The 23,382-nt window shown below is 50.5% G+C and overlaps 1 protein-coding gene across 2 annotated transcripts; it reads left to right on the top strand.

Moving 5' to 3' along the window:
* The first annotated feature begins 725 nt into the window (after window positions 1-725).
* On the top strand, window positions 726-22,421 carry UBA1 (ubiquitin like modifier activating enzyme 1). Of its 2 annotated transcripts, none has more exons than XM_069464488.1 (26): window positions 726-826; window positions 8,084-8,200; window positions 8,330-8,388; window positions 8,477-8,645; window positions 8,742-8,876; window positions 9,874-9,980; window positions 10,248-10,338; window positions 10,450-10,582; window positions 11,088-11,185; window positions 11,285-11,431; window positions 11,565-11,741; window positions 11,868-11,972; window positions 12,061-12,141; window positions 12,500-12,655; window positions 14,410-14,575; window positions 14,717-14,913; window positions 17,122-17,186; window positions 17,429-17,624; window positions 18,354-18,428; window positions 18,548-18,737; window positions 19,936-20,024; window positions 20,294-20,386; window positions 20,516-20,707; window positions 21,606-21,707; window positions 21,814-21,914; window positions 22,087-22,421. In XM_069464488.1, the coding sequence occupies exons 2-26, from the start codon at window positions 8,084-8,086 to the stop codon at window positions 22,220-22,222; spliced, it is 3,177 nt and encodes a 1,058-aa protein (XP_069320589.1). In that variant the 5' UTR covers window positions 726-826; the 3' UTR covers window positions 22,223-22,421. The 2 variants fall into 2 exon arrangements, with proteins under 2 accessions (XP_069320589.1, XP_069320588.1); XM_069464487.1 differs by lacking the exon at window positions 726-826 and adding an exon at window positions 3,426-3,622.
* The last annotated feature ends 961 nt before the right edge of the window (window positions 22,422-23,382 follow it).

Here is a 23,382-nt window from a genome sequence, read left to right as displayed (position 1 = left end):
CGCTTGAGCCAGGAGTTTGAGGTGGCAATGAGCTATTATGACACCACTGCACTCTAGTCGGGCGACAAAGCGAGACCCTGACTCAAAAAACAAAGAAAAAACATGGTGGTATATGCGGTCCCTTGTTGACTGAGACATAGCTGCGGTACATGACTGTATATATAATATGCATTACTGTGTATAGTCACAGATATCTAGTATAATACATATTTATATGTGAAACTCTACTTTTTACTTATTTGTTATGTTTATGATCTGTCTCTCTTGCTAGAATGTGAGCTCCATGAGGGCAAGGAAGAATTCCCAGCATCTGGCCCACACCCTGAGCTCCACGAATGTTAAATGAATGAATGAACTTTGGCCACCTGAGTTTCTGTCTCCCCATCTGTAGGATGGTTGTGCTGTTCCATCTGGAGGGACTACCGCATTCCGTTCCCTTTTCCCACTCGCCAGAGCACGGCTCCCGGAATGCCAGAGCCCGGGTTTACATTTTCCCATATTCTGGGCACCTATGCCCACCACGTGCACCAGGCACTAGCCAGACAGAACTACCACCCCCAGCATGCCTGGCGCAGTCCGGACGTACCACAGTCTGTAGGGGTATCTGGGTCTGAAATGAGCGCCCGCGGCACGGGAGCAGGGGCAGGGCGCCCCTTTGGAAAAGCACCCGTGGTACGTCCCACACCCGGGGGCCCTCCAAGGCCCCGCGCTTCCGAACTCCGCGCAAACTCTGGCTCTTGTACGGCGGAGGTGGTTTGCTCTTCCGTTGCCCCGTGGCTTCAGCTCATCTCCAGCAGGAAGGCGAGGCTTCCGCCCGGCACAGGGGGTGAGCTAGAGCATCGTGCCCCTAAAACCCTGAACAGCATTTAGAGGAGGGTACTCCCCTAGTCCCAACTTTGGGGATTCCCTAATGGGCATATTTGGAGGCTCCGGGCCCCGGGGCAACATTTACAGGGTGTCTGCTTTTGAGGAGACCCTTAGGAAGTGGCGTTTGGGGACTCCTGGGTGGGATTTGGGGGTCCTTTTGGGGGAATACTTCTCAGAAGCAGGTTTAAACCCTTCGGAGGCAGGGCTTGGGGGGTTGGGGAGGCTCTTAGGGTCCGTGTATGGCTACTCTGTCCGTGGGACAGGATTTGAATTGTTCAAGGGGAGAGGCGAAGTTTGAGGTTACTAAAGTTAAGGCGGAATTTGGGGAGGGCTTGTTTCAGGACGGGTCCTGGTGACAGTGAGAACATTCTGGACCGACGTGGCATTGTGAAGGTGTCTGTGGCCTTTGTGACCTGTGGTTCTATGATAAGGTAGCCCCCATCCCCCGCCGTCCGTCGCTTGGATGTACGGGACTGCGAGACTGGACACGTCGGGGCCCACACGTTTTCCGGGAGAGGAGCCCCCAGCTCAGACTGGGGAAGGGACGCTGGAGCGCTGTCTGCTAGACTCTTCCTGAGCCGACGCTGAGCCGCCGAGCCTTCGTTGGTGGTGGCTTTATTCATTATTCATGAGGGGGTGGGGCTGTAGTGGAAAGGCGACTTTTGCCTCTTTTGCACCTGGCCCGCTAGAGGTATAGAGGGGCAGATCAGCGTGCTGAAGGGGCGTTCTGAAGTTTGCCGCACAAAGTAGAGTTCATTGATTATTCGCAGCGGTGAGTAGTGCCCTGAGTTTTCCGTGGCTTTTCTAGGGGCGTTGTGCATAATTCACGAGGGGCGTGGTTTTACAGCTTCATCTGCATGATCTGCAGTTTTCTTTCCCGCGTAGGCTCCAGGGTTTTAAGCCCTGTGGCAGGCGAAGGGATGACACCTGCAGTGTTCATTCCTTATGGCCCAGTAATCCCAGATTCAAATCCCATGGATCCTTGCTTGTTGTGTGATCTTTGGCAAATCTTTCTGTGAGCCTGAAAAATGGGTATGAGGATAACGATAAGATTAGTTTACACTCATTTAGCCACTTAGTCCATTTAATCTTCGCAACAATCCTAGGAGATAGGTTATTATTATCCCACTTTATAGATGAGGAAAGTGGGACACTGGAAGGCTAAGTAATTTGCCTAAGGTCACACAATCAGTGAGTGGCTGAGCCAGGATTCAAACCCAGTCAGTCTAGTTACACAGTCTTAACCAAATGCCATAATGTCCCCCTCCCCCAATTTAATAGTACTACTACTGATGTTAGTCATATTGCACTTAGTATGTGCCAGGCACTCTGTTGGAAGCCCTTTCTACATATTTATTCATTTAAACTCCATCACAAGGTAAGTTACTGTTATCATTTCCATTTTGTGGATGGGGAAACAGTGGCCCAAGTTGGGGGTTTCTCTAGAGGCTGAGTATATCTTCACTCATAACTAATTTTACATTGATGTAAATATATATTTACATATTACCTTTATGTTCATATAAAATATTTTAAAAAGTTAACAGTGCCTTGTGCCAGCCCTGTTCTAAGGCTCATTTCATAATTCATATTCTCTGATTTTCATAATAACGCATTTAACCTCTATGAAGTGGATGGGTTCTATTACTATCCTCATTTTACAGTTGTGGAAACTGAGGCATCTGCCAAAGCTATATAGTGAGTCTGGATATGGTTGGACCAAGGCAACCTGGTTCCTGAGTTGGGGGGTGCGGAGGGGGCATAGACTCCCCCTGGGTTTTCCCTGTGGTTCTGCAGCAGCATCTTTCATTGTTTATGAACAGGAAAGGTGTGCTTATATTGCCAGGCTATACTATCATAATCCCTATTTGCTGGTAGGTCTGTCTTTAGTGTTTCAGACCATCCAGCCTCATGCAAAATTCATGAAGTGGGTAGGGCCATTCTTGACCTCTCTGAGTTTCCAGGTTGAGCTGCTGCAGGAGCATCATTAATTATTCAGGAGCTAGGGGAGTGTGTTTTCCCTACAGTAGCCCTATTTCCCTGCTTACAGGGTATTAGATGCAGCAATAGGCGGGCTTGCCCCTTTTCTTCCAGCCTACTGGGTCTCATGCATTATTCACGAATAAGATGTGGCCTTGGTCTCCTTGGCTTCCGGGCTGCCGCAAGATCATTCATTATTCATGAACAGGGAGGTGTGGCTTCCATATTTTAACATCGACTTTCAGTTTGCCAAATGTTAGCCAACCACCCGGCTTCATGTATAATTCATGATCAGGAAGCGCGGCCTCGCCATCCTTTCTTGGTTTCCGTGGCAGCTTGGCTGCAACAATTCATTCATTATTCATGTGCCATGGGGCGTGGCCTCTGTTATTTTACCTGTTTGCCTGGTTGTTGCCATAGTAGCCACCAGGTGGTGCTGTTCCCCTTCTAACCGAATGAGTCACTACGGGGCCGGGAACTTTACATATGATTCACGAGTGGGAGCCTCCCGCTTGCATCCGGGTTCCTGGGGGGGTGGGGCCCAAGGTTTTGTTCCGGCCCCAGGCTCAGCAGCCGCCATCTTGTGTCGGCACTGAGGTGAAGGAGGTGGCAGGGACAGCCACAATCACAACGGCCGGGGGAGGAGAAGGCGGCGGAGGCGATTCTAGGCGGCCCAGGCGGCGGGGAGGAGGAGGAGAAGGAGGAGGGTGGCGGCCGGGCTTGGCTTCGGCTCCTTGAGGAGTTGGCGGCGGCGCGACCCGGGGAACCGGCATTGGTAAAAAACGGCCTTTCTCGGTGCCTTGCCTGGGGCAAGGGTTTCGGGAGGCTTTGGAGGGTCCTGAGCCGGGCTTATGTCGGGGTGAGCCGCGGTAACTTGGACATCTGGGATCAGCGGAGGGAGGGAGGGGAAGCAGATCCTGGGGCGGTGCCGACTTTTCCCATGCGAGACCACCCCCTTCCCTTGCGCTCCGAAATCTGACCTTGGGGTCGGACCTCTAGGATCTGCTTTTAGAGACTCAGGTCCAACATCACTAGTCTGAGGCCTGAGTTCGTCCCAAACCTTGTATCTCAGATCAGAACTCTCCTCGGTCTTCCAGCAGAGGCTTAGTGTGATCAGCATTGCTGGTCAGAGCCCTCACCATTGTATGCCATTAAAGACCTGCCCCAGAATCTCTCTTGAGACACCTCGTAGCCCCTCAGTATTTGCCTTAATGGCTTCAAAGAGGGGCCAGATCTCAGGGAGGGTCTATATGGCCTTCATTTTGGAAAGAGCCTTCTCTAGCATTTTCTTTCAGACCCTCCTCCCCTTGCACACACTAGCTGCCCTAGGTCTCCCAACCCCATCATGGCCCTGGCATCTTCCATCAGAGACCCTTCTGGGCCCAACATTTCTATTCTGAGACCTCCTTCTCAGCATCTGCCTTGAGAAACTCCTTCAATTCCTAGAATCTGCCTTTATAGAGACTTTCTCTACTTTTAGAGAATTCCTTTTTCAAGCTCCCAGTATTATCTTCAGAGATTACTCACAGGCCTCAGCATCTTCCCTATCAGACACCCAAAACCCCTAAAGCCTCCCAGGGGACCAGACACCAGGGAGGAACTGTTTGGATACACAATTCTCCATCAAAGATCCCCTGCCCACATCTGATCTTGCAGACTCTGTTGGCTTCTAGCCCCCTCCATCAGAGACTCGCCTCCCCAACCCCACCCTACACCCAACCTTTGCCTTCACAAGCTGACCAGGTTTCTAGCTTCTCTTTTCACAGATTTCTTAACCTCACATCAGGCCTGAGAATCGGTCCCTAGTCAGAAGCCCTCAGCTTCTGCTTTCAGCCTTGGAGGACCCCGGTATCATTGTTAAATGTCCCTTCCCCCAACAGGCCCACTTGTCATCCATCAGAGTAGAAAACCCCTCTTCTCAGCATCTACTCTCAGAGCCTCTGTGGGGTCCAACATAATTGGTCAGAGAAATGCAACCCCAGTTGGGGATCTAGCTAGTGTTTTCTTACTAACCTGTTTAGGGTCTGAACTATCTGGGCTCAGCTTTCCCTTTCTACCCCCTCAGAGCAGCTGTGGTACCTAGCATGTCCTGTCGGAGATCAACACAGGGCTTTTGTGCTCCAGTAGAAATCCTTCCCCAAGGGTCCGTCCTCAGAGACTTTTCCTAGCCCATTGGCATCCACCGTCACAGTCTCCTGGGGCTCTCTAGCACGAATGTCAGAGACACCACTCCCCCTGCAAGCCTATGTTATTTTTGATTAAAGATTTCTCTTTGCTACCAGCATTTGTCCTTAGAGACCCCCAGGGCCCCAGCATCCTCCTGATAGGGAATACCACTCATCCCAGACCCCCAGCATCTTCCAGCTGCCTCCTCAGCTTCTAGAATCTCCCATCCATTCCCTTTGCAGCTTCTGTGGGGTCCAGCAACTGTCCTCCTACCTCCTTGCAGTCTCTGGGGGCTTCCACTGCAGCCCTTCCCCAAAAGATCCTTTTCCACAGACCCAGATTCAAGTCTTCCCTAGCATCCTCACTCAGCCCTCCATCCCCCCGTACTTCTAACATCCCCTTTCCTATCTCCCTCAGAGGCTCCTTGGGCTCAGACAACCACCTCCTGAATCTCCTCTCTTATATTCCCAAGGACTTCTCAGTTAACCCCTCCCAGGAAGCATGACGGGCCCCAGCCTCCCTTCTCTGTGCCCCAGCTTCTCCATCGTGATAACCTGACCCTGTGCCTGCCTCCTCTCAAACCTCCAGAACTCTTTCCTCAAACCATTTTCTCTGGTTTGGGGGCAAATGCTTAGACTTCACAATCACCAGTTTGGACACCGCAGGTTATGTTTTGAAACTCAAAGCCCCAGTTCAGCTTTGCCAAACAATTCTCAGTATATGTGTTCTAATAGAAACTTGAGCACATGTTGAGAGAGAAAGGGTATGGATTTTTTTTCTGCTGGAGATGGGTGATCTTTAGTTCTTCTCTGGGTTTCTGCCCCAGATCCCCTCTGCTTGCCTTGAAACAGAGCTGTTCCAAACCTTTACAGTTGAAATCCACTGGAACAATCATCCCAAACTTGCTTAGGCCCTTGCCGCCAGCGCTAGCAGTCTGGAGGTGAAAGGTCTAGATGTTAAAGAGCTCTCCGGCCCTGGATCATCTCTGATTTAGGGAGTGAAGAGATGATGTGTCCCCAAACAAACTGACCGATGACAAGGCAAGGAGATAACTAAGTAATGAAGTATGGAGGCCACTGCAGGTTCCCATGGAGGAACTCAGATCAGTGAGTTCTGACCATAGACCTTGGCTTCTTAAATTCTTCCAGCAGCCCCTTGAGGATAGTTCGTGTGTCCCAGCATTTGGAGAAAATGGGGCTCAGAGGAAATGAGATCCCTTCCCTGGGTCAGAGAGTCAGTGAATGGAAAATATGGTTTGCCTTTGTTTCCCTACTAACTCACCAAGCTTCTTCATACCCAGGTTGGTTCTTAGCATTCCCAGCAATTTGCCTGGCTGTTGCAGTGGTCCTAGGCAGCCTCTTGCCTTTCTCATTCCCCATCCCTTTGCCCTTTGGGTGGGCCGTGAGCCCACCTGGCTCTATTCACTCAGGAGGCATTTGGCAAACTCTCCCACCAGCTGTGTGACTCTGGGCAAGCGAATGGAGTTCTCTGAGCCTTTGTTTTCTCGTTTGTCATTCGGGCATAGGGTTATCTGCTTCCTGGGCATTGTTAACATTAGACAAAGTTCTTTACCTTGTGATTGACAGGCAGTAAGCTCTTGGTAGATGGTAGGAAGCTCTTGTCATTTATGCCAGAGTGACAGGTGCCAAGATGGAATCTTAGGTACATAGGGGTACTTAGTGTCATAAAAGGCTCAGTGTAGGAGGACTTGTGTGAACACAAGACTTGGGTTTAAGCAAAGGCTTGATGCTTAGAAGAGCCTTAGGGGTGAGGAGACGTGATTTGGGGTCTTGTCATCTCCAGCATCTGGATCCAGTCACCTCCCACCACCAGATTTTACTTTCACACTGGGCTATATTGTTCTGTCTCTGGGACCTAGTATGTGACCCTTGGCAAGTTACTTGGTCTCATGAGCTCAAGTTTTCATATTTGTCCAGCAGGGATGCTAAACCCTGCCTTTTGGGGTCAGGGCCATTGAAGGGATGAAACACAATAACACTGGTGGGGGGTAGCTTTAAGCTTCAGAGTCAGCAAGTTCTGGTCTGGTCCCAGCTCTGCCACTCACACTCTGGGAACCTTGGTCAAATCACCAAATGTTGCCTGAGTGAATTTTTTTCCTCCAGTGTAACCTAGGTGTTATGATAGCTTTCCAAACCCCACAGGGGTGCCCTCAAGACAGTGAGACAAGGCCCATAAAGTGCTTAGTATGGCGTCTGGCACAGGGAGAACTCATAATAATATCATTATTGTCAACTTATTTATGGGACTCCACATGCAGATGAGGCTTGGGAAGTGTGTGTGTTTTCTCTTTCTGCAACTTTTTTTATTGGCCTGGGTCAGTTTTCCCCTCCCAAAGCTGGGGGGAAGTGTTGGACTTTGTAAAACATTCCTTCCTGAGCTCCTCTGGGGACTGGGTTCTCAGCAAGGTATCTCTCCTGCTATCATGCCACCCTGATGGATGTCCAAGCCTCGTTTCCCTCCTGTACTCTCCCCTTCTCCACCCCCGCCACCCCTGGGCTTAAGGGAGAGGAGAATGGCTCCTTATTGTTGCCCACCTACTCTGTGCCAGGCTCTATGGTCTGTGCTATTTCTCATCTCGACAGCCCCATGGGGAAGGTAAGTGGTATTATCACTCCTATATTACAGGTGAGAAAACTGAGGTCCATAGGGGTCACATGTTGTCTGTCCAGGAGTGGCAGGGTCAAGATTTGGAACTGGGTCTGTCCTGGATCCACATCCCTCCTCTGACCTTCCTATAAGTACATCCTTGTCATTCCTCTTATCCAGTAGGATTAGAGTCTCTTTTTCTCTCATAATCTTGGGCTGGGGAGAGGCAAATGACTTAGTGGCCAGCATCATGAATTTGCAAACCAGGCTACTTGGGTTCAGATCTTAGCTCTGACAGCTGTGTGGCCCTGGGCAAGTCACCTCATCTCTCTGTGCCTGTCCCCTCTTCTGTAAAATGGGGGTACTAATACGTAAGTCTTCCCTTTCCCTGCAGTTGCCACTAACAAACAGCAAAACTTACCCACATGCCCCAGGCTCACCTCTGACTCCTTTTTCCCTCCAGATGTCCAGCTCGCCGCTGTCCAAGAAACGTCGCGTGTCCGGGCCTGATCCAAAGCCGGGTTCTAACTGCTCCCCTGCCCAGTCTGTGTTGTCCAAAGTGCCCTTGGTGCCAACCAACGTGAGTTTCTTCTCCCTAGAGACCAGCGGTGTGGGGTGGTGGATGGGAAAATCTTTTGTATCATGGTCCATTTGTCCATGCCCCACTCCTGCATGTCTCCCTGAAACCGTTCGTCCCCTCCATCCCTAGGGAATGGCGAAGAACGGCAGTGAAGCAGACATAGATGAGGGCCTTTACTCCCGGCAGCTGTAAGTGGGGCTGAGGCTGGGATGGGATGCTGAGAGGATAGGATTGGGTGGGGCAGGCCTTGACCCGGAGTACCCCCTAACCTGACAGGTACGTGTTGGGCCATGAAGCAATGAAGCGGCTCCAGACATCCAGCGTACTGGTGTCAGGCCTTCGGGGCCTGGGTGTGGAGATCGCTAAGAACATCATCCTTGGTGGGGTTAAGGCTGTCACCCTACATGACCAGGGCACTGCCCAATGGGCTGACCTCTCCTCCCAGGTACTTCTTCCCATCCTCCTTTCCCTTGCTAAGCTAACCAGCACCCTATGGGTGCTATGGCCATTTCATGTTTCCCCCTGCTGCACCCCCTTGCAGTTCTACCTGCGGGAGGAGGACATCGGTAAAAACAGGGCTGAGGTATCACAGCCCCGCCTTGCTGAGCTCAACAGCTATGTGCCTGTCACTGCCTACACTGGGCCCCTCGTTGAGGACTTCCTTAGTGGCTTCCAGGTACCGTGGGGCACCACCCAGCCTCCTGCCCAGTTCTCTTAGAGCTCATGTCTGGTTTGTTCAGTATTGTTCAGTATTTATTTAATGGGTCAGTCCTGGATACTAGGTTTCATGCTGGGGGAGCCTAGAAGATGCATACAGGATACAGACCTTGGACCTGCCTTTTCAGGGGGAAGATGTGTACAGAGAGTATAGTCAGTGGGTATCAGCACAGACTCTGGAGCCAGACTGCCTTGACTATGAGCCTCCAGCTCTACCGGTGTGACTTCGGACAAACCACTTAATCTCCTGTGCCTCAGTTTTCCTGTTTATAGACTGGGCATGGTAGCAGTACTGACTTCATGGAGTTTTTGTGAGGGTTAAACACGTAGGGTAGCACCTGGCACATGATAAGGACTGTATGAGTGTTTGTTAATTAAAAAGTGTAGGCCAGAAAGAGGAGCTCTGAGATTCTTCCCTGGGTTATCCCAAGAGCCAAAGCACTGCAGCTGAATCCTGATGTAGGAGTAGGAGCTCACCCTGGTGGGGAAGGATGGACATTCAGGCGGAGAGCAAAATCCCAACAGTCATGGCTGAGCAGGCATTGTCTTGAGAATTGGGAGCAGGTGGGTGTGGTAAGAGTGAGCTCAGACTTTGGCAGGGGACAGAGTTTTACTGCTTCTCTGTCTTGCAGGGCACGGTAGGCTTGTAGGCAGACAGCAGTGGGTGTTTGTCAAATAAATGAGTCAGCTGTTCTCCAAACTCTGTCCTCTCAGCTACCTTTTTACCTTTCCTGGTACAGTCTAGGGATTCATTTTTCTCTGCACTGAGCTTCATCCTCGTGGCATCTGACATGCAGTAGGTACTATGTGTTTGTGACAGAGGGCTGAACCAGCAAAACCCCTAGACATCTCTGCCTTAAGGAAGGACTGCCTGAGTCTTCCACACCTGCATTCCTCCATTATTCTCTTCCCTTTATTCCAGTGTCAGTCTGGCCTGAGCCTCTCCCTCTCCACAGGTGGTGGTCCTCACCAACACCCCCCTGGAGGACCAGCTGCGAGTGGGTGAGTTCTGTCACAGCCATGGCATCAAGCTGGTAGTGGCAGACACACGGGGCCTGTTTGGGTGAGTGCCACCCCCACCCCTTTTTCCCCCCAATCCCTACCAGACCCAGGCCAAGACCCCCAGGCTCTTGCTGCCCTCATTCCTCCTCAGCCACCCAGGCTGTGGATTCTTTGTGTTCAGCTCTCCCCGTGTGGCTCAAGCACCATCCAATTTCCCAGCAGTGATGGGCTGAGTTTGCTCAGCAAGTATCCACTGCATCTTGAGGGCCACATGGGGATCTGTCTATGCGTGGGACTCGGCCATCAGCCCTATTGCCTCACTCTACAGGCAGCTCTTTTGTGACTTTGGAGAGGAAATGATCCTCACAGATTCCAATGGGGAGCAGCCGCTCAGTGCTATGGTTTCTATGATCACCAAGGTGAGGAGACCAGCCTCAGGGGTCCTGGCAGGCACATGGGCAGCAGAAGTCCTTCTTGTCTGTGCTTGGTACCCTGAGCCTGCCTCTGAGGCTCACTTCTCTTTTAACCAGGACAACCCCGGTGTGGTTACCTGCCTGGATGAGGCCCGACATGGATTTGAGAGTGGCGACTTTGTCTCCTTTTCGGAAGTACAGGGAATGATCGAACTCAATGGAAATCAGCCCATAGAGATCAAAGTCCTGGGTGAGCTAGGGCCATGGGGGAATCAGAGGGGAGCTAGAAGATGCTCTGGGGTTCAGACCCAGGGGAAACACATCTTGAGTGTCTGAGATAAACCAGAATCCCCTGGGGTCCAGCCAGAACTTGTGGGCATGGAGGAGAGGGGCTACCTGTGCTTGAGCTGTTCCTGGGAGAATGAGTCCCTGGTATCTGAGCTGACAGGGAAGGGTCTCTGGTGTCTGAACAGGACAAATCAGAGGATCCACTCCTGTGTGAGCTGATTTGGACACGAAGCAGAGAAGATCTTCCAGTATAGACTAGGGGCCAGGGACACAGGGTCTCATGGGGTCTGAGCTGGGTCTGAGCTGGGCAGAGGAGAGATGGTTTCTGATGTCTAAGTAGAGCCTGGGGCAGAGAGGAGATGGCTCCTGATGTTTGAGCTGAGTCAGGGATAGTGTTTTCCTTATCTCATAGGTGTGGTGGATTTTAGGGAGGGTGGGTAGACTGACAACGTTCCCATCCACTATAGGTCCTTACACCTTCAGCATCTGTGACACCTCCAACTTCTCCGACTATATCCGTGGTGGCATCGTCAGTCAGGTCAAAGTACCTAAGAAGATTAGCTTTGTGAGTGTGTTGGCAGGGAGCAGTGGGCTATGGAGGGTGGTTGTAGGCATTTCCGAGTTCTCCATTTCTCTTCTGGTTCTGATGCCCTGCCCCCTACAGAAATCTTTGGTGGCCTCACTGGCAGAGCCTGACTTTGTGCTGACAGACTTTGCCAAGTATTCTCGCCCCGCCCAGCTGCACATTGGCTTCCAGGCCCTGCACCAATTCTGTGCTCAGCACAGCCGGCCACCTCGGCCCCGAAATGAGGTGGGTAGGTGGGTGAGCCAGCCAGGGCAGACATCCTTGGTGCTGGAGGCCCACTATGCCTCTCTACCCGTCCACTCTCCCTCCCCATACAGTAGCCTGACAGGTCCTCTCTTGGTTCCCTCTGGCCCCCCAGGAGGATGCAACAGAACTGGTGGCCCTAGCAAAGGCTGTGAATGCTCGAGCCCTGCCAGCAGTGCAGCAACACAACCTGGATGAGGACCTCATCCAGAAGCTGGCATATGTGGCTGCTGGGGACCTGGCGCCCATAAATGCCTTCATTGGGGGCCTAGCTGCCCAGGAGGTCATGAAGGTTAGCATGGGTGGGGAGGGGCAGGGTTATGGGTGGGCCAGGTGCCTCACTGACTCCATCACTTGCTGTCCATCTGTGTCAGGCCCCGATTAACCGCTGACCACCTTCTCTCCTTCCCCTCCCCAGGCCTGCTCTGGGAAGTTTATGCCCATCATGCAGTGGTTATACTTTGATGCCCTTGAGTGTCTCCCTGAAGGCAAAGAGGTCCTCACAGAGGAGAAATGCCTCCCGGTATGTGAGTGGGGTCTATGGGGAAGGCAACACTGGGGGCATTACTGGGGAGGCCTCTTTCTGATCCTCCTCCCATCGCGTTCTTTAGCGCCAGAGCCGTTACGATGGGCAGGTGGCTGTATTTGGCTCAGACCTACAGGAGAAGCTGGGCAAGCAGAAGTACTTTCTGGTGAGTGATCCCCTTGGACACCTGCTACCTTCACCTCCCCTGGCCACTGGCCGTCTCTTCCAAAACTTCCTTCTACATCCCAAGGGAGGGTCTTTTGGTTCTTTTACCCATAGTACATTCCCTTTGCTGTTTTCATTATCTTGAAGGTAAGCCTGGTGTCTCCTTCTGTTTTCTCCTCTAGTGCCTCCTTTCTCAAATGACTGTGGGTTATTTCTTACAGCCCTGGGACCTGAAGATGTGGCATTAGACATTCCCCTTACCTGCTGGCTCCAGGGGGAGTGAGGAGTGATGGGCAGCTTCACAAACTAACCTGCATCACCCTGACCAGCCTCTTTCTCTCTTCTTGGTTGCTTCTTAGGTGGGTGCAGGTGCCATTGGCTGTGAGCTGCTCAAGAACTTTGCCATGATTGGGCTGGGCTGTGGGGAGGGCGGAGAGATCATTGTCACAGACATGGACACCATTGAGAAGTCAAATCTGAACCGACAGTTTCTGTTCCGGCCCTGGGATGTCACGGTGAGTGGGGTGGGGGCTAAGGGGGCGGGGCTTTGTCATCTTATTTTCTTCTTGTCTGTTTCTTGTTCCCATTCTTCCTGGCAGAGATCTTTCCGCCTCTGCCAGAGGCCCTTCTTTGACCCTTCTTTTGCTCAGTTTGTGTCATTCCTTAAACAGTCATTAGTATTCCTCCTTTAAATGTACCATTTTATCTCCTTTTTCTTCTTTTTCCTTGACCTCTTACCAGTACGGGTTGGGACACTGTGTTAGGGGTCCCCCAAACCACGTAAGCTCAATGATTTACTAGGAGGATTCATAGGACTCAGCATATAGTCATACTCATAGCATGATTTATTACAGCAAAAGGATATGGAACAAAATTGGCGAAGGGAAAAGGCTCATGGGGTGAAGTCTGAGGGAGACCAGGTGTAAGTTTCTAAGAGTCTTTTCCCAGTGGAGTTGCACAGGACATGTTTAATTTCCCTGGTAGCAGCAGTAACAAGTTGGAACAATAGTTTTTACACTTTCCCTGGTGCAATGTTGCCAACCAGGGAAACTTTTTAGAGACTCAGCACCCAGGGCTTTTTCTTGGGGCTAGTCACATAGGCGCCCTCTGCCTGGCATGTACCAAAATTCCAGACTCCCAGAAGGAAAGAAGGTGTTCAGCACAAACTGTATTGTTTGCCTGAACAGTTTAGACACAGTGAACCACAGTTATTAGGTAGGGAATGGTAGGAACCTTCCCAAAATCCAAGTTCCCAGACTTCAGCCGAGGGCCAGCCTTGGAAGCAGGCCTTTCCAAAGCTTGCAATTTAAATGTACTAGATTCACTCTTCTCTGCATAGATGGAAACTAGGTTATACAGGGATCTATCTGGGAAGGCTTTTATAGGTGACAGTGTCATTTTTGCTTGCCCAGGATCTATTCCCCTTTTCATTCATTCATTCTTTTATTTACCAAGTAGTTATTGAGGTAGGTGCTATTCTAGGTCCTAGGGATATACCAAGGAATAAAACAGATTTTAGTGGGGGAGGACAGATAATAAACAGTAGACACAGTACTGTAGTGAGGTAAGCAGTTAATGTTAGTGATGAGTTCTCTGCAAAGGAAACAGCAAACACCAGATCAGGGAAGTTGGGGTGCCAGGGAGGTTGTTTTGCAGATTTGATTACAGTAGTTAAGGAAGGCCTCCTTTCTGCAGACTTCAGATGTGAGGGACTAGAGCGCCCTCCTCTGGGAAAGAATGCTTCAGGCTGGGATAAGGGCCCATGCAAAGATCCTTAAGTGGGAGTGGTAGGAGAGGAGGTGGTAGAGGTCATGGGGCCAACTCACTTTACCCTAAGTGGAGGTAGGATCCAGGGGAGGGTTCTGAGCAGAGGAAGGATGTGACCTGACTTGGGCTTTGAAAGGATCCTGCTTGTATGCTAGCATTTGGTTTTATTTATGGGAAATCTAGTCCAACCCTGGGTGATACTACCTGAAAGAACAGTAGATGTTGGGTAGCCAAAAGAGTAGATGTCTGGCCCATTGCCTTCAGTCTGTGCCTATCCTCAGCTTTCCTTTCCACTGAGCCCTTGCCACATCTGTCACAGACTGTCTCTCCTGCTAAACCAAGGAGCTTACTGAATTCAGGGCCTGGTTCTTCCCCAGGGTTACATAAATCAGTCCTTGGAAGGACAGTTCTCTGTAAACACTTGTTGGGTGAATACACAAATAACTGAGCTCTGTTCCCCCATCCCCACCCTGGAATTGTACTCCCTCGCCCGCCCCCCCAGAAGTTAAAGTCTGATACGGCCGCTGCAGCTGTGCGCCAGATGAATCCACACATCCGTGTAATAAGCCATCAGAACCGGGTGGGTCCCGACACGGAGCGCATTTATGATGACGATTTCTTCCAAAACCTGGATGGCGTTGCGAATGCCCTGGACAATGTGGATGCCCGTGAGTTTAGAGGCGGGTGAGGAGGTCAAGGGCAAAGTTGTATGTGTTTGGATGTGTGTGTATGAGGGGGTTCCTATCTTCTTGTCCTCTCCTGACATTCCTTTCCCACCGCCCACGTTGTTCCCTGCAACTTCCCCACAGGTATGTACATGGACCGCCGCTGTGTATACTACCGGAAGCCACTGCTAGAGTCAGGCACACTGGGCACCAAGGGCAATGTGCAGGTGGTGATCCCCTTCCTGACAGAGTCGTACAGCTCCAGCCAGGACCCACCTGAGAAGTCCATCCCCATCTGTACACTGAAGAACTTCCCTAATGCCATTGAGCACACCCTGCAGGTGATCAGCCAAGGGGGGAAGGGAAAGAGGGCAGGCACTTGGGGTGCCTGTCAGTTACCAGGCCTTTGGCCTTCAGGTGTTGCATGCCTAAGTGTAAGATGTGCCTTTTCTCCAAACCTCCCTCCCACACTTCCCACCAGGCAGCCTAGGTTTCTAGAATGACTCATTCTTTTTTCACTTTTATTTTGAAATTTTTTCAACATGTAGACAAGTATAAGGAATATTATGGTGATTACTCAAATATCACTTCTCACCTAGATTTAAGAATTGTTAATGTTGTGCCACATTTTCTTCTTAGATTCACATAGTTTTTTCTTCACTGTGCGTAAGTTTGTCACAGACATCACAACGTTTTACTCCCTGCTATTTTAGTATTCTTTTGCAAAGTAAGGATATGTTCCTGTGTAACAGGGTTTCTCAACCTCAGCACTATTGACATTTGGGGCTGGATATTTCTTTGTCGTTGAGCGGGGAGGGTGTCCTGTTCAGTGTAGGTTTTTTTTCTTTTATTTTTTTTTTAGACAGAGTCTTACTCTGTTGCCTGGGCTAGAGTGCCGTGGCATCAGCCTAGCTCACAGCAACCTCAAACTCCTGGGCTTAAGCGATTTTCCTGCCTCAGCCTCCCAAGTAGCTGGGACTACAAGCATGTGCCACCATGCCCAGCTAATTTTTTCTATATATTTTTAGTTGTCCAGCTAATTTCTTTCTATTTTTAGTAGGGATGGGGTCTCGCTCTTGCTCAGGCTGGTCTCGAATTCCTGAGCTCAAACGATCCGCCCGCCTCAGCCTCCCAGAGTGCTAGGATTATAGGCGTGAGCCACTGCACCCGGCCCCAGTGTAGGATTTTTTGCAGCATTTCTGACTTCTAGCCACTAGATGCCAATAGCACTCCCCCTCTACTGTGACAACTAAAAATGTCTCTAGACATTGCCAGATGTCCCTGGGGGGACAAAATCACTCCTAGTTGAGAACTACTGCTGCATAACCTAAATACCATTTTCATGCTGAACAAAATTAACAGTCATTTCTTGCCATCTTTTCCAGTTATTTATTTATTTGTGTCTAATGCTCGGTCCATATTCAGGTTTCCCTAGCTGTTGTTCACAGTGAGTTTACTAGCTGGTTCATCAGGATGATTCTATGTGTGTGGTACACAGAAGTGCAGAACAGTGCAGGCATCATCTAGCTGAAGTTTTACAAAGTGAACACACAGATGACCAGCACCCACGCCAAGAAACAGAACCTAAGGATAACCATTGTAGTATCAGAATAATTCTTAGTGTAGTGTTTGAGGCCCAGCCATTCAGAATGTTTAGTAGGAGTATGAGGGTGGGAACAAACTAGGGAGAGGGGAAAAAATCAGTTCTGTCACTTTCCTTCTGACCCCGCAGTTCCAGAGTGTGTATATTTGTATTTGTGCACCCACCACAGTCTCACTAGGCCATGTGGGACCATGAACTTAACATCTCTGTGCCTCGTATTCCACCTCTATAAAATGGGGATGATGGTAGCATATACCTCACAGGGCTGTGGTAAACACTTAGCACTTAACTATGTATCTGGTACTGTTTTAAGTAAGCTTTAAATGTATACATATTTGCTTCTTCATTCCTAGCCATCCTATGAGGTAGGTATTACTATTGTAGTATCTGTTATAGAGGTAAGGACACAGAGGTAAGGGTGTTATCTTGTGTGCCTGAAGTCACAAAACCAGGTAATATGTGGCAGAGCTGCAATTTGAACCTGGATCTCAGGCATCTGTATACTTCAAACCACCTCATTGATGACTGTATTTACTATCCTATGAATTCGCAGAGGACAGAGCCTCTGTCTTGCTTTCTGCTGAGTCCCAGGGCCTGGATAGGGATCATTTTTTGTTCTTATCTTGAGTTTTTTCTTTTTAAATTATGGTAAGATATACTTAACCAAACTGTTTCTTTTTTATTGAGGCATAACATACTTAGAGTAAGGCACACAGATGTTAAAAATAAGTAATCACTGCCCAGATCAAGTTTATTGGTTTTTCAATTGAAGTGTTGGGGTATAGGAGTGGAGAACATTGGGGAGCAGTGGTGGGGTGGGGGGCTTCCCCTCTCCCAGAGCAGTGTGTACTTCCTACTTGCTTTATTCACTGATGGTCTTTCTAATGCCTGTAGAAACCCATTTTGTCAACCATTAACCTATTTAATCTGTTTGCTCTGTCTGCAGTGGGCTCGGGATGAATTTGAAGGTCTCTTCAAGCAGCCAGCAGAAAATGTCACCCAGTACCTCACGTGAGTAACTGAGATGCGCTCTCATCCTATTCCCTGACCGCCAGCCAAGGCATCCTATCTGCTTTCCTTACCACAGTAGCAGTTAGGACCAGGCATGTGTTTCAGATGAAGTAGTGAGTGCTCAGGCCTTGCCCTGTTGAAGGTCAGGACCAGCTTTCCGTGGAGAAAGCAGGATTTCTCTGGATCCCACTGCTGGGCCTGATGTGTAATCCTGTTCCTTTGCGCCCTCCAATTCCTGATAGAGACCCCAAATTTGTGGAACGGACACTGCGGCTGGCAGGTACCCAGCCATTGGAGGTGCTGGAGGCCGTGCAGCGCAGCCTGGTGCTACAGCGACCACAGAACTGGGCCGACTGTGTGACCTGGGCCTGCCACCACTGGCACACCCAGTATTCTAACAACATCCGGCAGCTGCTGCACAACTTTCCTCCTGACCAGGTAATACCCACTTGCTGGGTCTATTTGGCAGAATGCATTTCCCTGAAATGGGATCCTGCTATGGGCTCTGGACATGGCTCTTCCCAGCTATTAGTCCAGCTATGGCAGGTGCCCTGAGGCATGGGGAATCTCAGAAGAGTTATTAGGCCTGACCTGTTCACCCCCCTCCTCTCTGTTCTTTTGAACAAGAGACTTGGTTTCTGTTTCCCTTACCTATGTTGTGGGCTGAGTCTTACCTGACTCCTAGTCAGTGCTGGTAGGGATTATGGGGAAGAAATTCTGAAGTTAAGAGCACAGGAATCAGTATGGGTTCAAATTCCAGCTCTGTTTGAACTCGGGCAAGTCACGTAACTTTTCTCTGTACCTTAGTTTCCTCATCTGTGAAGCAGAAATAATGATCTACCTCATGCAGGGTTTTGTGAGGATTAATTGGTATGTATTTAGTTCAGTGCCTAGTAATCCATAAGAGTTTATTAAATGGCAGTTTAGCACAAAATGAGTGCCCCGGAATTGGTAATTGTTTTCTCAGCCAGATCTCTGGTTCAGCCTGGCTTTGGACCTTCCATCTACAGGACCCTACAGTCTGGGTCTTCTATGATTGAGCTCCCTTTGAGTGCCCAGCCAGGGATAGTGAGTGAGCGCACATCTGGGGCCAAGATGAGGAGTCAGGATCATCAGAGAGGCCTTCGCTCTCAGGTCCCACGCCTCAAAAATCTCTCCATCCCTTAGCTTACAAGCTCGGGAGCCCCGTTTTGGTCTGGGCCCAAACGCTGTCCACACCCTCTCACCTTTGATGTCAACAATGTAAGTCTCCTCCCTGGGGTCTCCTGGGGTCAGGTGGAGGGCGAGTGGGTGGGAAGGAGGTGGCAGCTCCCCACTCGAGGGCTGATGTGCTCACCCTTCCCTGCCCTGCCTCCTCCTAGCCCCTGCATCTGGACTATGTGATGGCTGCTGCCAACCTGTTTGCCCAGACCTACGGGCTGACAGGCTCTCAGGACCGAGCTGCTGTGGCCACACTCCTGCAGTCTGTGCAGGTCCCCGAGTTCACCCCCAAGTCTGGCGTCAAGATCCATGTTTCTGACCAGGAGCTGCAGAGCGCCAATGCCTCTGTTGGTGAGGGTGTTTGGCCATTTGGCCAGAAGTCACCACCCTACTTGTCCCCAGCCTAGTCCAGCCTCCCCACCAGTCCTCTACCCTTGGCTCTGCTCTGCTCTGTGACTCCAGGCCTGAGGATTACCCACACCTTCTTTGAGCTTCCCTTTCTCTGTGACATGAAGAGGGTCAGTTGGGGCAAATTATCTCCCTCCCTCCTCCTCTTTCCCACTCTCTGGCCCTTAGGAGAACGAGCTGTTTGTTTCTCTTGCTCTATGTGTATTTGCCTTGGTTTTGTTCTTTCCTCTGTTTCTTCTAGATCTGTTCTTCTAGGGGATATGTTCTCTACCAGTGGTCTTTCTCCCTTGATGCCTGCCTGCTTTGTCTCCTTCCAGATCTGCCCCTATCTCCCCATTCGTACAGCTACCCCCATGTTTCCCTGTATGCATCTTCACCCTCCATAATTCGGGGCTACAGTTTACTGACCACCTGGTCTACATACTTATCTACCTCCTCTCCCTTCTGTGTACCTGTAGTGCATCTGCAGCTCTGTAACTCCCCCTTCACTTACTTCCATCTATCTCCCCCATCTTCCTGTACATAGATCTCCTCCCATGTCCTTGTCTTCTTTCTGAAATATCTACCCCTCAGGTTACTCTCCTTGTATTTCTTCCCATCTTTCCTTCCACATCTCCCATTATCTCCTCCATACATTTCTTCCATCTTTCTCCTTCCATCTATCTCACCCTTTGTATATACCCGCACTCTCCCCTTTTCATATCTTCTCCATCTCCCCCTCCATATCTTTCCTCTATATCCACATCTGTATGCTTCCCCCCAACTTCCCCTCTGTATCTTTTTTCACCCCCTTTCCCCTCTGTATCCTCAATGTCTCCCCATCTCCCTCTACATCACTCTCCCCAAGATCTATACCTCTCCCTTCTTGATCTCCATCTCCACTTTCTCCTAACGTCTTCATTTCCGTTCTTTAGTGTCTCTAGAGAGATCTCTTGATATCCTCATCTCTTTGTCTTTTTCAGGTTTGTACTCTGTTCTCCTACTCTATCTTTCCCCCTTGCCCCTCCTCTTTCCCAGGATGTCTCTCCTTTCCAAATCCTTTTTCTGCCTGAATACCTTTTGCCCCACCCTGGGTTCCTGTTTCCACTTCAGATCCCAGCCTGAGATCTGAAGGGCTGACAGTGTTCCTCTCTTCATGCAGATGACAGCCGTCTAGAGGAGCTCAAGGCCACCCTGCCCAGCCCAGACAAGCTCCCGGGATTCAAGATGTATCCCATCGACTTTGAGAAGGTGCTGGGGGGGAGTGCCCTGGGCAGGGAAGGGGGATGGGCTGAGCATAGATGGGCTGGAGAAAATAGGTCTCTGGGGATCTGGACCCAGCCCCAGGTCTTTGTGGGGATCAGATCGTGGGCCTGTCATGCGGCTCTGAATGAATAGATGCTCCCAACCATCCCTTTGTGATCTGGGAGAGTCCAGCAGGTAATTGCAGTGAAGTATACTTGTGTCCCTGGAGGCCAGGAAACTTCTTCCTCATCTGTTCCTCTCCCCACTCATAACAGGATGATGACAGCAACTTCCATATGGATTTCATTGTGGCTGCATCCAACCTCCGAGCCGAAAACTATGACATTCCCCCTGCAGACCGACACAAGGTGAGGGGAATCAAGATCTGATGTTCTATTCCCTCCCAGGTTTGAGTTCCACATGTTTGGCCCCCTGTGTAGACCCTGAGACTCTTGCAACTTAACTACCGCGTTCTTTGGTCCCTTCCTGTCTCACAGAGCAAGCTGATTGCAGGGAAGATCATCCCAGCCATTGCCACAACCACAGCAGCTGTGGTTGGCCTTGTGTGTCTGGAGCTGTATAAGGTAGTGCAGGGACACCAACAGCTTGACTCCTACAAGAATGGTTTCCTCAACTTGGCTCTGCCCTTCTTTGGTTTCTCTGAACCCCTTGCTGCACCACGTCACCAGGTGAGGGCCCACAGCGGGAGGTAGGTTTATGAGTGGGGGGGGTTCTCTGTAGAGCTGGCTCAAGTTTGCATCGTACCCTGTCACCAGGTGAGGGTTTCAGTCTGTGTGTACCTACTCTTTTTGTGTACCCTTTATTCATTTATTCATTAATCATATTGTTTGAGTAGCTGCAAAAAGATGGGATGTTTGAATTGTGCCCTGGGATATTATTAATAACTATACAATAGTAGCCAACATTTATTGAGTGCTTATTACGCTAAGTGCTTTATTTGTTTCATTCATTAATTCACTCAAATGTTTATTGAGCACCTACAGTGTGTGGGTATGCACTTTTCCAGATGCTACAGTTATATTTATCAAATAGGTGATATAAATAACATGTTAAATGATTTTAGAACCAAAAAAGGATAAGGAGGATACCAGGGAGCAAGGGGATGGGTTTGGGATTTTAAATGTGGAATGGTCTGGAAAGGCCTTGCTAAAAAGACGACATTTGAGTTCAGACTTGGAAAAGGTGAGGAGACAAGTGACACAGGCTTGGTGGTGGGTGGGGATGCATTCCAGGTAGAGTCCTTGCAAGAGTACTGAGGTAGGGGTGTGGGGTGTACCTGGCATGTTCGACTTATAAAAAGTCAGTAGAGCAGAGTGAGAGAGGATGAGGGCGGGTAGGAGATGAGAAGAAAATAGGATTCCAATGGTATAGGGCCTTGTCGGTCATCATAAGGGTTTCATTGCTTACTCAGGGCAAGATGGGAGCCGCGAGAGGGTTTTGAACAAAACGGGGTTGTGATCTGACTTAACATGTCTTCATGAGCAAGAATGTGGGGGGAATGGAGACAGACAGGGGCTGGACCCTCTGGGGTGGCCCCCGTCCTAGTCTCCCCTCTTTGTCCCATAGTACTATAACCAGGAGTGGACATTGTGGGATCGCTTTGAGGTACAGGGACTGCAGCCTAATGGTGAGGAGATGACCCTCAAACAGTTCCTTGACTACTTTAAGGTAAGGCCCCTTCCTCACCCTCTTACCCCATCTTAGGGGCGAGGTGTGCAGGTGACTGGCTGGCCTGTCCACCCCCATGACACCTCTGTGCCCCCTCCCTCTCCAGACAGAACACAAATTAGAGATCACCATGCTGTCCCAGGGCGTATCCATGCTCTATTCTTTCTTCATGCCACCCGTCAAGCTCAAAGAACGGTTGGATCAGCCGTGAGTTGGCCAATGGGCAGGCTGGGGGGGGCCCTGTGTGGGTTAGGGAGCCTCAACTTCCAGCTGTCCCCCTCCTGTTCACTGCCCTTCACCTCCTCTGCCCCACCCCGCCCTTCCTCTCTTGTTTTCTGCCTTCCTAACCCTCCACCCCACCCCCACCCCCACTCCCTAGGATGACAGAGATTGTAAGCCGTGTGTCGAAGCGAAAGCTGGGCCGCCATGTGCGGGCGCTGGTGCTTGAGCTGTGCTGCAACGACGAGAGCGGCGAGGACGTCGAGGTCCCCTATGTACGATACACCATCCGCTGACCTCCATCTGCTCCTCTAGGCTGGCTCCAGTCCACCCTTCTCCAGACCCCTTCCAGCCCAGGGCTCCTGTTGCGTTTCTGGCAGTGGCCCACCTAGCCAAGCCTGGTGTTCCCTTGTCATCCCCCTACCTGAACCTCTCCTGCCACTGCTTTCCACCTTGTTTGGAACCCGAATCCTAATAAAGAATTATTAACCGTGACATGGCTTGCCCTGCTGGTTCCAGGGAAGGAAGGGGCTTCCTGGAGCTGTCTGGTTCAGATGGTAACCCAGAGGCTCAGTCCCACCCCAGCTGCCAGTTTCCTGGGCAGAAAAATGTGGGAGTTGCCACCTCTCCTGCCCTCTCTGCTTATGAAGACATGGAGGCACCTGTGAGGCCATAGAGAGCAGGTACCTGGGTTCATGTGACTTTATTAATTTGAGCTGGGTTCAAATCTCACCTTCTCCATGTCATGACGCCCCCCTCTGTGAAGAGGAAAGTTGTGACCAAGGATGCCAGGGCTTGGTTAGCATCCGTTGTGTCCTTGGGGCAGATCCCTTCCCACCTGGCTCAAAGCACTCAGACCCTGGACTGGCCTTTACAATCATGGTTCCTGGCACCAGGAATACCTATGGTGCTCTTAGTTCAACTTCCTTGCTACAAGGGGGCTTGAACAGCTCTGCTGGGCTGAGGAATGCCGGTGCCTTCAGGAATACTTTGCAGTTTTTATGGAAATGCTTGGCTGAGAACATCTGTATAGGAAAAGCCCCTTCCTGCCTCACCCTGCCCCCTTAGCCCCAGGTCTGCCTGTACTCCTTTGAGGGTCTTCAGGCCTACCTCGGAGAGGAGCGCTGGTTATAGGGGCTGAGGCGGGTGTGTTAATCTCATAGACCAAGTAGCAGGAGACCTACCATGAGCCTCACCAGGACTGCAGAGCTGCCGTGCCCCATCCATGGTCTTGGCTGAGTACTCCAGTCAGTTGAAAGCACCAGTCTGGCTGGTCACTTGCACATCTGTGCTTTCCTCCATTGGTACTGGCTCCTGGAGCCTGAGCATAGCATTCATACCTCTGTCCCTCACCTTAGCCAGACACCAATTTTTCTATTCCTACTTAGAAACAAGATCCTTCATTCCTCAACTCAAACCTGAGGGGACTAGCTCAACCTGTCCCTGAACCTGACCT

This window comes from Eulemur rufifrons, chromosome 30 (assembly GCF_041146395.1).
Source record: "Eulemur rufifrons isolate Redbay chromosome 30, OSU_ERuf_1, whole genome shotgun sequence".
NCBI classification, from domain to species: Eukaryota; Metazoa; Chordata; class Mammalia; order Primates; family Lemuridae; genus Eulemur; species Eulemur rufifrons.
Note: the sequence above shows the minus strand (reverse complement) of the source record. Positions and strands in the feature narration are given on the sequence as shown.

Excerpts from the sequence above, each read along its gene's own strand:
- UBA1 (XM_069464488.1), top strand. The coding sequence starts at position 8,084 with ATGTCCAGCTCGCCGCTGTCCAAGAAACGTCGCGTGTCCGGGCCTGAT. Across the intron at positions 17,625-18,353 it reads ACAACTTTCCTCCTGACCAG|CTTACAAGCTCGGGAGCCCC; the intron begins GTAATACCCACT and ends TCCATCCCTTAG. Across the intron at positions 18,738-19,935 it reads GAGCGCCAATGCCTCTGTTG|ATGACAGCCGTCTAGAGGAG; the intron begins GTGAGGGTGTTT and ends CTCTTCATGCAG.